The 14,894-nt window shown below is 48.7% G+C and overlaps 7 protein-coding genes across 7 annotated transcripts; 1 reads left to right on the top strand and 6 right to left on the bottom strand.

The window, feature by feature from the left end:
- Positions 1-99: 99 nt before the first annotated feature.
- Positions 100-1,271, bottom strand: N7503_002825 (uncharacterized protein; the record flags this gene model as incomplete). Its single annotated transcript, XM_057062372.1, has 3 exons — positions 100-696; positions 780-1,069; positions 1,157-1,271. 3 exons carry the CDS (start codon positions 1,269-1,271, stop codon positions 100-102), a joined length of 1,002 nt encoding a protein of 333 aa, XP_056926334.1.
- Positions 1,272-1,842: 571 nt separating this feature from the next.
- N7503_002824 (uncharacterized protein) lies at positions 1,843-2,318 on the top strand (the record flags this gene model as incomplete). Its single annotated transcript, XM_057062371.1, has 4 exons — positions 1,843-1,857; positions 1,918-1,988; positions 2,049-2,135; positions 2,222-2,318. 4 exons carry the CDS (start codon positions 1,843-1,845, stop codon positions 2,316-2,318), a joined length of 270 nt encoding a protein of 89 aa, XP_056926333.1.
- Positions 2,319-2,438: 120 nt separating this feature from the next.
- Positions 2,439-3,239, bottom strand: N7503_002823 (cutinase family protein; the record flags this gene model as incomplete). Its single annotated transcript, XM_057062370.1, has 4 exons — positions 2,439-2,706; positions 2,767-2,981; positions 3,029-3,114; positions 3,167-3,239. 4 exons carry the CDS (start codon positions 3,237-3,239, stop codon positions 2,439-2,441), a joined length of 642 nt encoding a protein of 213 aa, XP_056926332.1.
- Positions 3,240-3,647: 408 nt separating this feature from the next.
- Positions 3,648-4,398, bottom strand: N7503_002822 (uncharacterized protein; the record flags this gene model as incomplete). Its single annotated transcript, XM_057062369.1, has 2 exons — positions 3,648-3,879; positions 3,902-4,398. The coding sequence occupies 2 exons, from the start codon at positions 4,396-4,398 to the stop codon at positions 3,648-3,650; spliced, it is 729 nt and encodes a 242-aa protein (XP_056926331.1).
- A 964-nt stretch (positions 4,399-5,362) lies between these two features.
- Positions 5,363-5,590, bottom strand: N7503_002821 (uncharacterized protein; the record flags this gene model as incomplete). The annotated part of the gene is made up of 1 exon (XM_057062368.1): positions 5,363-5,590. The coding sequence occupies one exon, from the start codon at positions 5,588-5,590 to the stop codon at positions 5,363-5,365; it is 228 nt and encodes a 75-aa protein (XP_056926330.1).
- A 1,680-nt stretch (positions 5,591-7,270) lies between these two features.
- N7503_002820 (putative nuclear pore complex subunit Nup85) lies at positions 7,271-10,885 on the bottom strand (the record flags this gene model as incomplete). The annotated part of the gene is made up of 3 exons (XM_057062367.1): positions 7,271-7,719; positions 7,770-8,283; positions 8,333-10,885. The coding sequence occupies 3 exons, from the start codon at positions 10,883-10,885 to the stop codon at positions 7,271-7,273; spliced, it is 3,516 nt and encodes a 1,171-aa protein (XP_056926329.1).
- A 2,152-nt stretch (positions 10,886-13,037) lies between these two features.
- Positions 13,038-14,084, bottom strand: N7503_002819 (uncharacterized protein; the record flags this gene model as incomplete). Its single annotated transcript, XM_057062366.1, has 2 exons — positions 13,038-13,757; positions 13,821-14,084. 2 exons carry the CDS (start codon positions 14,082-14,084, stop codon positions 13,059-13,061), a joined length of 963 nt encoding a protein of 320 aa, XP_056926328.1. The 3' UTR covers positions 13,038-13,058.
- Positions 14,085-14,894: the final 810 nt, after the last annotated feature.

Here is a 14,894-nt window from a genome sequence, read left to right as displayed (position 1 = left end):
TCGATACTATCCTTGACGTTACATACTACGTTTAATGTGAAATCTGTACATAGCCTATTTTAGACCGAGCTAAGGTCATTCATTATGCTGGCCTGCATACTAGAGCGGCCCCTTTCCAATATATTTCTCCAAGAAATCAAATCCTTCCCGCTGTAACCACCAAGTCTTGGATCCGACCTTCATCATCATCGCAAATGTATGTTCCTCTCCGGGGACCTCGGTCATTCCACAAGGAACCCCGGCCTCAGATAGACGCTTATGCAGCTCCCGACTCACATCGATAGTAACCATGGTATCCGCAAGTCCGTGCACGATGTACGTAGGCGGGAATTCAGCCGAAACATTTTGCACCGGGTCGACCAGTTTATATCCTTCATCAGAGCCACCAGGTTCACCAGGGGGATAGATAACAGAAATGACATTGCCAGAGGAGATCTGCGTGAAGGCAAAGGCGTCACGGGGTTGCGAGAAGTTCGGGCCTTTCGAGGCGCCGGACTCGCTTTGTCCTTCTAGGGAGACGGAACTATCTGTGGGAACCGGAACCTCGTCGTAAATTTTGTTTAGGAAGGACTCTTCAAGGTTAGGCGGAAGTTTAGCTGCAACATGGGGGAGCTTCTCTTTCCAGAATGGATGCGTAAAGTGCACAGCGCCGTACAAGGAGAAGATAGCCTTGGGTTGCTTAGGTGTGTTGAAGCCCTGTATTCGTTAGCTTCGATCGAGCTATAAGCTTCCCCGCACGCTCATAGTATGGGAAATGCAAGAGTTTAAAGAAATCATACCAAGCCCAGAGCTAAATGCCCACCAGACGAAGTTCCAAAGGCAGCAACATTCTCCACGTCAACACGGTGAGGACCCTGCTCCGCCAAAACCGCATCGAGGTGTCCATCGTAGACCCAAGTGAGTAAATCGCGGATATCCTGCATAGGACCCTCCAGCAAATTCACACCAGGACAAAGTCGGTGATTCGGAACAAGGACGATCCATCCGCGCTCCAGGCAGTCGTTTATTTGGGGCATAGAGACCATTTTGGAATGGCCGAGCATGAAAGCACCGCCATGAATATCGATTACTATCAATATGAGGTTAGCATGCAAGTAATTGTTCAGTATATCCCATTGAGCTGGCACTCGGAAAGGGCGGATAAGGGAATACCCACCGACAGGATACTTCAGCGGCGATGACGAGGTAGTCTTCGGGAGGTAGATATCTGTGGTGATCTTGCTGCCATTGATCTCTTTATAGAGCACTGTTAGGGGGGCTTCGAGCGACATGACGGAGATTTGTGGTTAATCGAACTTGAAGAGGGGCAGTGACGAGGCTTTATAAGAAATCTGGGGATCGGATATTCCGATCCATGATGGCTTGGCGTCGGTTGTGGAGACCCCGCATCCGCATAATCCGATGAAATTGACGATTCTTTTTTGTTCTAGCATAAAATCTGCGAGTCATATTTACTTTGCATAAGTTAGATTTGACCTATTTTTGTCGCTACACATTTTCACGTACCAATGAACCAGCTGCGATAACAACCACGTGGAACTGAAGTCATCGGTTCCGAAACCGTTGAAACATCCATAATGGATTGTTCATGACAGGGTGTGTACCGTGGTTTTCTCTTATCATAGCGACGATAACATCGAATCGCACCGCTGTACTGGCAATTGTATACTAGTTATATGAAACGATGATATCACGATTCTGAATTTCTCTAGTCTACTGGGGATGATAATGAGCTACAAATTTGCGTCAAAATCTGTTTTCTCCTAGCAGCCTTCAACATAAAGTACTCAGCATCAATCTTAGATACACTGGCTTTAAACAAAGTGACTAATCCCGATCAATATGACCAAGGAATTAGTGAGATTATCTTCGATAGGTATGTCTAGTCTCATGTGCTCAGTTAAGCTGACTGTCTAGGTCTTCGACGTCCGCTATGTCAACGAACTCGCCCACACCCACTACGGGGACGGCCAAAAGCTAGCCAAGCAGTGAATTACACTTCCCTTCCCCCTTATACAAATCCTTTTCTAAATCATTCCAACGCCCAGGCTTATGGGGATCTACAACCAATATAATGTGGAAGTCGCGGATAATTTCGACTCGCCCGTGTCCGAGACCCTTATGAGTCTTGTGCCGTATGTAGCATACCCCTTTCCACGAGAGTATTTATTACATGGCAACAGTGTTATATGGAACAAATCTTGCTAATACTACTTGACAGGGTGTCGGCTCCAGATGGTACGACTGTTGACGATTTGAGGATGGTGAAAGTTCCTCCGGGCTTGATGATTGATATCTTGGATTTTGATATGTACTAATCAATCACAAGCTGAAAGTCTGAATGTATACTGTATCCGAAAATCATAAACAATCAAACTCAAGAAAAGACAAATTCCAAATATGATGCCTCATAGTCAACGCGCTCAGGCCTAACCAAATCAGGTACTCAACTTCGACTCCAGATACCGACTCGCATCCCCGGTATCAGCTACGTAAGTGAAGTGAGCCGGGGTGATGATCAACGTCCCATCACAAACCAAGTCCCCAGGAGCACAGTACACCTTAACCTTGTCCTTGGGGAAATCGATAATTCCCCCAAACTCTTGTGCATTACGCGTATATCCGAACAGGACAACACCTTTAATCCTATCCTTGACGCTCTGCGAGAGCTTCGTGATAGAATCAGCAATAACAGCTGTGCCTTGGCTATAACATCATCAGGACTGTACTCAATCACAAGAGAGCTTCAGCTAGGTGAGGACTTACCTATAGCCACCCGCTACGATCTGTGTCTCGGGACACTTTGTCGCAGCTTCATTGAACAGACTCACGGCCTCGGCAATTGCTGCCGGGGAGGTGTTTCCAGGAAGTAGATTCGATGGAATATCTGCAGTGTATGCAGGTCCGACGCCTTGGCAGGCGACTTGGCCGGGTTTTGCTAGCTGAAGGTCAGTGCAAACGGCTGGACCCGTCGAAATACCCTACTCTTGTTAGTATTAAGTTCCGGTTGTGGAATTAGGAGACTTACCAAGAGACCGGGTTCGGTCGTCGCACGGGCAAATATCAAGGTGACGGGCTTGCAAGGGCCTGTTCGAAGATCGTTACCCAGATCGACTGCACATCAAGTTAGCTTCAATTGTTTAATTGCGAGTAGATTCAAAGATACATTGACGGGTAGTGAGGTCCATTGGACGAGCCGCGACAAGGCCCGCAAGGGCGAGAGTCAGTAGGAGATTCATATTGATCGGATGTTGATAGGTTTGGACAACTGAAAGAATTTGAAAGTTGAGCTCTGATATTTATAATGTTTTCTAGAGGTTGTCAATTTAGTATCAAAATCACGAAAGATATTCAGGGTCTTGCGGCTCAAAATTGAGACTACCCGTTTTGGCGAAGTGCCCGATCCAACCCAAAAGCAAGTCCCGAACGTGATCGAGTTCATGAGTAAAATCGCCTTTTACTAGAGAACGTTGAGCCTCGGCAGCTTTATGATTTTCGACATTTTCCGTCTGGGCCAGGTATCCAGATTTCCCTTTCGCACAGAGCCATAGATCTGCGAACGTGCTTCTAGACAGATGCTTAGAGTCTTACATGTGGAAATAGAGCTAGTATGTAGAGATAGACACTCAATAATAAATTCACTCAGATTAAGACTCAAAATTAAAGAGCCATCGCTTGATGTTCCCAAGTCCCTGAAGATCTCTCTCAATGGAGTTGGACTTCTCCTTCTCAACCCAGCCTTTAGTATACTCCCCTCCAAAATCAACCAAATATGCATCACCGTTAAATTCAAGAAGCACATTAGCAGCCTTAGCATCTCCCCAGATGATTTCGGGTTCATGGACAGCGCTCAAGCGTGTGTGAAATTTGATCAACCCACTTCTGTCGGAGTTGAGAATACTTGGGATCTTGTCCATCTATGCGATATAGTGTCGCTCCACCACATTCGATGTATGAGAGAAGTAAGCCTAGTATATTTCCCTTGTCATCCTGGACGATTCCGTTTAATTCTGATGTGAGGACTGTGGGGTCGAAGTTGGCCATGTGGATTCTGGAATATGCGGTAATCTCTCTTGTTGTCCCAGTCACATCGCCAGAATAGACTATCTTGTAGAAGCTGGGTTGTAATTGCCCATTGATGAAAACCTTCCGAGGTATACCAGGTATTGCGGCGGAGGTTTCATCAATTCCAACCTGGATTTCCCTAGGGTGATAGATGGGGAAAATGGTGTTGATCGAAGGTGACAATTTGGCTCCCATCATACAACCTTTCTTGTTCTTGGTGTTGCTTAGATGAACAGGAATCACCTTCTCTTCCACAACCTTCACAGTGTAGATGGGGAGAGCTTTCGAAACTAGAGGAAAAGAGGTCGATTCTGAAACGTTTGCTGGAGACATGAAAGTTCAAAGTTGTATCTTTGTTCTTGGTGCTTGATTTGAATGGGCCGATACTATAGATGGGCTGTGGCTGAGCCATTGCTGATATGAAACTGCGGTAATCTAAAGTTAAAGATTGGCGTAGTAAGCGGGTCGAGGGGGAATATGCACGTAGCCGCGTTCACCGCCACGCTTCTATCATAATGGAGCTGCGGGGAAAGGCTGCAGGACCGACAGCGAAGATGAAAAGGGGCCTCACTTGTGGGGACCTTGAAAGCCCACTGTTAATACCCGAACGACAGTGGAAAACGGGAAAAACAGATTAAAAAAGAGTGTGTTTATAATAATGCTCGCAATACCCCAATCGCCTTCAATGCAGATATGCAGACATCGCTAGAACCAGCCCACAGCGACAATCACAAATAGACAAGGAAACAAAATCAAAAGACAGACATCAAGTCCTGAGAACATATCCGTGTACTATACATTGCCGTCATGCCATCACTAATCATCCATGTCTTCCCAGCTCTGATAGCTCATACCCAACTCTCCACTTCGCCGAAAAGAACAGTCACGACCGGCGAACTGTTTTTCAACTGAATATCGACTAGCGATGATCCATACCTGGAGGTGAGGAGACGAGTAGATCGTCTGGACGGGTCTAGTCAAGACCTGCATTGACAAGACTCCGTCCAGTCGATCAAGAGCTGACCATGCCATGCATATGCGCAAACACCAGTGTCGGGCACATCGCCATATTATCAATATCGAATCATTCCATCATATCACATCGATCCCATCAAAAACCCAACAAATAACAAAACCCAGTCCAGTCCGGTTCGGTCCAATCCTCAAGCCGTTCAAGTCCAGTTGAATCAATCAACAAAGACAAGATTCCAGTCCAGAGATCCCAATGGCGTCACTTCGTCCAAGATCAATCTCACAGCCTGACCCGCAGAGTGGAATCAACTCTGGAACAAACAAACTACCGTCCTGATCCCTTGGAACTAGAGTAGCCGGAATCCGGCCAGCGGCCGGCAGTAGGCGAGGAGGAGGCACCACGAGAAGAGTGAATCGAGCAAGCATAACCCACCAACACGGTCTTTTCTTGGACAGAGTGACCGCGCTGACCGTAGGCAGCGCAGGGGTCGGTTGAGTGTTGGAAATAGATGCATTTGCAAACAGAGTAACGTTCGACGACTTTGTAGCACATTTTGTCAGCGTCTCTTTCAAAGAGATTATTTTGTATGTTCGTTTTGTGGGGTTTTTTTTAGTCTCGGCGGGGTATGCGACAGAGAACGAAGGTGTAGATTTATAAAGACCGACGAAGCGATCGAGCCAGCGATGAGTCGAGGACAGAATCGAGGGACGATTCTTTGATATGAAATGATGGATCTGAGATCCCGTCCGGTTGAAAGAGGGCGAGCGCACAAAGAAAAGGAAGGTGGATGGACCAGCCTAATATTAAGAAGCTCGAGTATTCCAATGGTCAGAAGCACGCTGCGATGCGATGCGATGCGATGCAATGCAGACGTAGTCGAAAGTAGCAAGCTCGAGAAAGCAAAGAAAAGATTATAACGAAGGGAAGAAGATGCAGATGCGCTGTCGAAAATAAATCACCACAAGCAGCTCCATGCGAGCGTTATATACAGAACAGAGTGTTCTTGACATGAGGAAGAGTTAGAAGAAGGTCGAAGTCGGGATTGCATTAGTCTCCGCTGATCACATCCCAATTCCATGCAAGGCATCCCGCAACGGCCAGCCCTACGAGAGCCCCAGGCAGAGACCGGAAAAGACCGATGGAGTTCGCGTCAATGAACGAATGGGCGAATGAGGAAATACGAGAAGAGCTTAGCTTGGGAAGTTCTGTGGAGCCGAATTATTGGCGTTGCTATTATTATTATTTTCCCCGAACCAGTCAGAGCTGGTTGGGAAATCTGGAACCTGGGTAACATGGGTGTGGATCAGGAGAAAGTTCGGGAGTTAGTTTCCTGAGCTTGGTCAGTTCACGTCAACTCCGATCCTTTTGTCAGGTGTCTGTGGCTAGGGCGTAAAGACGGTGAACACAGCATAGGGACGAGGTCCTTAAAGCATTATTTTGGCGGAATGAGTCGGTGAGTGAACGGAAGGGAGGCTGAGTTGCTGAGAAAGTAAATTGATGCTAAGAAAGAATGAAGTGGGAGAATCCACTTCTGAGGCTTGACCGCTTTCTGATTGGTTTGAGATGGAGTTGATCCGCGATGATTCATCGGGCGTTCTGACTCCGCCTCAGTGGCTAAGGCTTCTTCGTCGCCCTGCTCACGAGATAGAATGACATAGTGGAATGACATAGTGATCGCATTCATTGAATTCCTCACCGTTCGCGCTCTCCTCCGTCCCATAGTAACTTCTCATGCTTCCACTGCAAACCCGCGGTGTCTCCCCGTACGTGGGTGGATGGTGTGGATGCGCGCTAGGCTCCCACTTTCAGCTGCTGACGCTACTGGATGGAGACCCGGTTTTTCTTTTCTGTGCTGTGACGAACTTTGGCCCCAGAGACGTAGGGCTGAGAGGGGTTTGGTCCACTTTATGCTCCTCATTGGGGATGGTGCGACATCGGGTGCATGGTCTCAGCTGGGTTTGACACTGATACCGTAGAAACAAGTCACACACGCCGGTCACGAGATATCTGGATGCGGACTACTTCACTAATACAAAATGGAGCTAGTCCAAGCAAGGATATAAGGATGACCTTGCCTAGACTGGGGCAAGGCTCCGAATAGCAGGAATACGTCTGATAAGCTCTCTCTCCAGGCCATGGTAGGCCACCAAAATGAAATTAGAAAAACGAAAACGCGGCAATAGAGCTGCAAGACACAATAATCATACATGATGGATCCTTTTCAGCTCATGTCTAAACCGACCCCAATGCACCATAACTCAGGCCTCGTGCCAAACCTGTTCGCAACATCCGAAGTACATCCTCACCCTTTGTAGCTTCGGAAAGTCCCACTCGCCAGTCCCATCCGCGCGCGCGGCCCGCATCCTTGTCACCGGGATGGGGCACAAGGACTCCTGAGCTACCAGCCGAGGCAGGCCCACCGTTACGAGCTGACTCAAGCATATCATTCCCGATGAGGGAGAAGGTTGATCCCGACATTGCCGATACTGATTTTTTCAGTAACTCGCGGGGAGAAGGCGGTGCGAATTCACTAGAACTGCGCCCAGCGGCGTAATATTCCAGCAAGGTGGATCGGAAGCATTCCTCGCATTGCGCAAAGACCCGAGGAGTCACCGTCTCAATATCCTCAATGGCTGACAGAATGGTGAATTGTTGAGAGACCGAAAGAATCGGTGTTGGTTCTGGTCGCCGGTTAGTATACATCAGGCGTCAAGTATGGACCAATACTTACGGTTCACAAATACCAAGGCCTCCCCAAGAAGGGCCAGCAGTCCATCCACCTGCACAGCCGAGTCACGAGCAGGGTCGTACAATCCTCCATAGATGTTGTCGGCCGCACTGCTGATGACGGCCGTAAGGGCCTTGGCGGCCATGCGACGGCGGGCCAGGGGCTTGAATCTGGGCCGCTGGCCATCCTGTAACTCCACGGCCTCGTCTCGAATCTCGTAAAATCGGCGCAGAGTGGCATATCCACTGATGTGGAACTGCAAGATCCGGGCAGCCTCCTCATCGACAGAGGCAATGGAAGACAGGCAGACCTTGGGGTCTTTGATCAAGGACCAAAGCTGACTATCCAAATCAGCGGCGGCCGGGAAGGCACGTGAATGCACAAGACTGTAAGAAATCAACAGATCCACGACGGACTTGACCTTGCGCTGATTGTGAGAACGGGCATAGCAGACGAGAGCAAGACCAAATTCCGAGGAGTGGGAATCCTCGGAAGAGGTGATCTGGTCACCGAATCGCTGTGAAAGATTAGTGTCCGAATACAAACAAAGAATGAGCACGACATACCTCAGAAACCCGCCGTCCTTCCTCCTCCAGACCTAGATCAGAGAGCAGCATGACCAATCGGTCCAGCTGGGCAAGGTCTTCCAATGGCAGACGATTCACGACTTCTGACACGGCCTTTTTCATCATCTCCGTATCATCAACTCGGGTGAGGACTTCCAACGCCATTTCCCAGCCTTGACGAGCACCGGTCTCGTTCTCGATTGAACCACGGTCATTCAAGCCAAATGCATAGTTGCGGAGGATATCGTCCTTCTGAAGACTCTCAACGGGTGGCCGGCTGTCTTGTCCATACGAAAGGACCATCAAGTCGTGCTCGCTCAGACCGGGCATCTTCTTGGAGGCGCCAGCCTCAAACCATCCACCAAGACTGGCAACTTCGGTGACAGCAGCCGCGACGCAGAGGGACCAAGTTTGTATGAGCTCAAGGGCACCCTGCACATTACCCTCGAAGACAGAGGCTAATCCAACCTCCAAGCTGCTCATAGTGTTCACCCGGAAGCCGGTATCATCAGAAGGCTCATTCGTTGCGCTGCTAAAAGCCAAATCGAGGCGCCGAAGGTACGCATCACGCGTGTTGCGGTCTACCGCTCGATGGTTTTTAGATCCGCGGGGACGCTGGAAGTCGTTGCTGGAAGTGCTTGCGCGAAGATCTAGATTCGGCACCCCATCGTCGTCTTCACCATCCCACCACGCGGTCAGCCCAATGGTGGCCTCCACCCAGTCTTGAGAGTAGGCCTTAATAGTTGTGGTGTCACCAAGAATAATTCGGTATAGGGATCGAATATTCTGGTAGATAGTCCACGGTACGCGGCTTTCGGCCATCCGCGCAGATTGTGTGAAACTGACCGGGTTTGGGTTAAAGTTGGCAAGGCCAAAGTTGATGGCCTGGAACTTGTTCTCCTGCACAGGGACGTCGGCTTGATCTTTCTCGCCGCCCTCGGCAAACTCTTCAAGATCATTGACTGCTGCGAGGACCCGCTTCCGGTACTGTGTCCAGTCCGGACCCGTGATATTCCAGTCATCGTCTTGGAATCCGGGGCAAAAGTCCAAAACCTGCAAGGCTTTGTTTACACAGCGCTGTATGTTCTGCAGCTGGACGCCGCGGTAACCTGGCTGGGGCAGACCATCCTCCAGGGCTGATCGGGCGTAGTTGAAATCGGCCGAGCGCAGAGTTTCCGCAGCCTCTGCAAACCGACCACGAAGAACGGCAGCATTGATGATGTCCCAGAAGTTAGAAGAAGCAGTTGGGTTTGGCTCCACATGCCGCAAAGCCTGGAGGTCATTTGTTCGGGATGCGTGGTTCCCGTTCAGCCAATCCAGTAAAATCTGAGGTAACGGGGTCGCGACGCTGGCTCGCTGCATGGCCTTAACCATACTGTTGGGTGCGCCACGGGACATGGGGTTGGAGGCGCTGGCGATTGGGGCAGAGGCACGAGAGGGGTGGTGGATTTGAAGTAGCAATGAGGCAAGGAAGCTAGCCTTGACCAAATTAGGAGCCTGTTCTCCCGGGCCAATCTTGGACCCGGCACCGTAGGGTCTAGTGATGCCGCTACGGTCTGCACAGATGTCCCAGGTGGCTGCCAGCTTATTGGCAGTGTAAGACAGGATCGAATCAAGATCAAGGTGCGCGTACTGATTGTCTCTAATCTCGTCCCACAAGCGACCAAGTGTATCCTCTGTATTAATGATCATATCAGCGGGCTCATTGACCGGCGGAGGGACCCGTGTTCTGGAAGCGAGGTTGTGTAGGATCGAGGGCATGGCCGATGCTTTCTTGGGGGATAATTTCGTCTTGCGGAGAGGTGACTGGTTTGCCCATTGTTCATCCAGCCTCGGGCGCTTAGCATCGACGGGGTTTGAATAGATGGATTTGCGCTGTTGGCCGAAAAGGAGCGACGGTTGCTGTGGCTGTGGCTGGGTCTGGGTCGGCTGTTGCTGCGTGGTGAACATCTGCTGGGGAAACGTCTTTGTAGGCAGCGGCTGTGTCGACAACGGATTTCCGAATGTTGAATCCAAAAAGCTCAGGCGGCTAGCCGGTTCACGGGTGCTGATATCCATATCACCTTCCGCATCTTCCTCAACTTCCTCCTCGGGCTCCATTTCCGCTTCGTCGTCGTACTCCTCATGGTACTCGCTCAACCTGGACGACTTGTATCCATTTGACTGTCCAAAGTTCATCGACTGACCAAAAGCACTCCCGTTTGTCGCAGAAGTAAAGCGAGACTGTGCCGTGAAGGTGTTAGCTTTCGGCTGGGTTTTCTTGGGCATCGCGAAGTCGGTCGACCCGAACGAGGAACCAAAGATGCTGTCATTGGTGTTGAAGCCTCCAGATTTGGTGAACAGGGAGTTGGAGTGTTCGGTCCTCGATTGGTCGAGCTGAGAGGTATTGAACGCGGTGGAGTGCGGCTGGCCTTGCGGCGTGAACGAGTTTGTGCTTGAGGGTGGCGGGCCGGCGGGTGTTGTGGAGATATTACTCCAGAAGCTTTGTCCCTTCGACTTGTCGGGGGTCGAAGGGGGACTGGACTCGTAATCGTAGGGGACCTTGAAAGTCATTTTGAGTTGTTGAAGGGGTGGATCACCAACACTTCAGATCGTCAAGAGCAGAGAAGGATTGCAAAGTTTGGGCCGCAACACCTGCAAGCAAGCGTTTAGGGAAGGGAGCAATCGCCCAATGATCAGACGGATCAGTGTCGCCAGAGGGGAAAGACACGAAAGATGGTGTGATTGTGTCAAGCCAGGTCCATCCTCAAGGCAATGTTTTTTCCGTCATGTTGCTCTGTTCGTTGACGCGCTTTCCAGTCCGCGAATTTCAGGTCATGTGACCCTGAGCTTATTTGGCATGTCGAATTGCTCACCACACCATCTTCCTAGCGACCAACTCGAGTCTACCAAGATCAGCTATTTCAAGGTTCTGTGAATGGGGATGAAATCGGAAGCTTTACTAAAGATAAGCTTACAAGTATTTATATTGCACTAGCCCATCAACCTATGCATTTCCCCCCATACAGAAACAACCCATCATGTTAGAACCCCGATATTTATTGAATGTTCTTTTACCTGATAACCACCCTGTTGCAAACAACTTGTATTTTGATAATGTCGCTTAGCACTGAGCTATCATTCCCAAGGTTGACGAAGTAACAACTCTCGATATCGAAGTGCATTTGACATATATTCAATTCAGGGGCCAAGGAGAAATTCAGGCAGCAAACTATACACAGATTAATACCTTTCTCGCTCATCATCCTCAGGCCTCATTTGTCTCTCTTATCATCTCCATATGTTCAATAGCTTCAGTCGCCTTGTCGAGACCCGTATCTTTGAAGATACGTTCGCGGAGTGCTAAAGTATTCGCGCTTTTGATCACTCACTGTAACAGGATATTGAGTCCAGCCTCTCCGGTCTTCCCCTTTCTTCCTTGCCTTCTCTATCTCTCTCAATCCTAATAGCAGTGCTCCCTATCCATCTGAGGTAAACAAGTGACCAGCCACTAATCATGCTCATTAAAGCGGGGTGCTAACTAAGTGCACGATCTGAAGAAAGCTATGACCGTGGTTGTAGTATTAGGCTAGACGCGGCATATACCATTAAAAACAGCCTTGGTGAGTACAACTTCTGAAAAAACATAAATTTGAGTAGGTAGTAGGAGCTACATAGTACAACTTGGTTCATTTGCGCACCCCTTTTTTGCGACTACTGCCTACTAGACAAGCAGAGTAATAATGCTAGAGATCCTTTTTTCACCAATCCGGTGCAATCCAATAATCCCTCCAGGCACCTGGACTGTCGTTATCCGCTTCTCCAAATTTTTCGATCTCTCGAGTGACATTCATGGTCATGGTGATGAGTTTTATGATTTCAGGGGTAGGTTGGATAAAGCAGCAGACAACTCGTTTCCAAGGCTGGGGAACGCCACTGTATTGTAGTTGAATCATGAATAATCAATTAGATTTAGCTCCGGATTTCTCGTGATTAGTGACATTTAATCGGTCCCTTTATTCATGTTATTATGCTGTAAACAAGCGAAAAATAAGGATAATATCTGAGCTAGGTAGTCTTACAGAATAAAAACATAGTGCGGTGTTGGAACCTAAGGCTCCGGGACAACTGGCGTCCCCATTAACAAGCTTTCTTCTCCATCACGGGTCTGGAATAGGAACGATGAACGACATTTCGTTGAATCCTTATTTACTTGGCGAGCGTCAAGGAGTCCGACGTCTGTTACATCTATGAGATTTGATGTGCCAGTGAAAATCGAATTCTTACTCAATAGTCTGCACGCTAGTGACTAGTCTTTGGCTGTAGTTTAAACACATCTAGGTCACTGGTATGGATATGAAAACAGAGTGCATTTGATTAATCATGAAATTACATGTTTTGCCCCAGTCGCTCAACCAACGAGGAAAGTATCGGACCTCCACCGGAAGATGGCGCGGATTACGAAGCTCTACCGGACCAAGTTAAGCTGTGGTCAATTGGTGTCCGGTCATCTCACCTTCTTAAAGGGTGTCGCTATACACATATTTGTGTTTCTTGTGGACCATTGCCCCCGATGGTCAAGTATATAAGTGACTATCTGTACAGAATTCGTATCTTGTAGCTGAAAATTCAATACATTCAATCTACAAGGTTCACTGCGTTCACTTCCACATTATAGCCAAGGGAATCTGAAACTTTGAGTGCTCGATATTGACTCCTCTGGATCCTAAGTAAAGGGTACTGAGATCTAATTTTGACCCGCCGACTTCGACGACCGGGAGATTGTTGTCTCGAAATCCTCCGGCTCACGCCCCAAGAGCTCCTGGAGCAGAGGGGAAACGAAAGCTGCCTCTCCACGACGGAAGGCTTCGAAAGTGGTCGTCCAAACCTTGGAATGATCGACTCCGTGATAGGTGAAGTTCGGTTTCAACTGAGGCTGCTTTGCATATTCTTCCACGGAAACCTGGCGAATGCGCACAGAGTGGTTGACAATTTTCCCCAGAGTGGCGACAGTCTCTTCCATCGTCAAGGTCTTAGATCCCGACAACAAGACCTTTTGGTTTCGGTACTTAAACTCTTTTTGGTCTTGCATGTATCTTTTCACAAGCTCCGCAGTGCCTTCCCCTAGCTCTTCGCGCTTGACCCACGCAATCCCTGGGCCTGAACCATCATGCGGGATTTTAATCTCGTCCACTGGGTGTTCAAGATCAAAGAATGCCGTATAGAGAGGGTAGGACTCGGAGTAGAGACCTTCCCGAATAACGGTGTACGCGAATCCCGGGTGCCGATGGACGCATTCGGCGAGATATCTCTCAGTATCCAAGTGCGCCTGCATGACATGGGCTACGGACTCATCGCTGTCTGGCTTTCCACCATAGCCCAAAGACCCATAGAAGATATATTTGACTCCACTATGGATAGCGAAGTCAATCGCAAGTTTTTGACGCTAGGTGAAAGCTTATTGTTAGCACGTTGTTCTGAGGGCTTGCTTCTACTCGAATCATGATACCTTGGACCGATGCTCATGTTCCACTGACGCATATGATATCAGAAAAAGGGTATCCACGCCAGAAAATGCTTGTTTAAGACTCTCGTCATCGTCGTAGTCCGCACGACGAAGAACTGCATCTCCAATAGGAAGGGATTTGAGATTTTCTGGGCTTCGAGCGATGAAAGTCAGGCTTGACGATGGAAGACGCGAAAGGAGATGCTTCACAGTGCTCCCGCCAATACCACCTGCAGCGGGAAAAACCCCAACAGTATGGTTCTTCATTTTAGTAGAATATAGTGTATGACCAAGATCTAGCGCAATACGGACTTGGGAAGTCTTACAATGAACATGTCATGATGATGTTCTTTTTGAATCAGTTTCGGGAAAATTCCGAACCGCTTCGGAGGGATTGACATCAATTTGTCATCTTGATTACAATCATGCCAGGAGCGAAGGCAAAAGAATGATCTACTATGATTTTCGATTTCTCTACCATTGTGGATCCTTTGGATACAAGTAAAAAGAGTCCCGGCACTGTCTACCCGGCATTGCACGGTACACCACTTAATTTTCTGCCTGCGACCAGGTTTGAGGACCATTTGAAGCCGTGACCCAAGAGAATCTAGATTTTGTACGATATAAACAATTAATTACTTTATTGAACGCGAGTCCTTCTGCAACTAGCTATGGCGGCGCCAAGGAAACCGTTATCCCGAGTCAAGTCCGAGTTCGGTGGACTCGGAATCGATGTCGCTCCACTGCTTGCTTTCAACAACCCAATAAGGATCTTCGTGTAGACCCACACCTGCTTAAGATCCGTCGTGTATAATGTCGATCTGGTGACAAATGCACCGAATTTCCTTCGGAGAGATTCATTGGAAAGCTCGACGGCATGTTCAGATTTGGAAGGTGGACCCGGATCTGGCTTGAAATGGTTCAAAAAACAAAGAAAGACGAGGACAAAGACCTGCCTACGAATCTGGCGATTGAACCTAGGCGATTAAAGAATCATAAAATTTAAAGTTGCAAGAGGGTCAGATCCGCATGGGCCGCATGGGCCGCCTGGACCTCAACAAGAGAACCTCCGACAAA

This window comes from Penicillium pulvis, assembly GCF_028828015.1.
Source record: "Penicillium pulvis strain IBT 33274 chromosome Unknown contig_12_segment0_segment0, whole genome shotgun sequence".
NCBI lineage: Eukaryota > Fungi > Ascomycota > Eurotiomycetes > Eurotiales > Aspergillaceae > Penicillium > Penicillium pulvis.
Note: the sequence above shows the minus strand (reverse complement) of the source record. Positions and strands in the feature narration are given on the sequence as shown.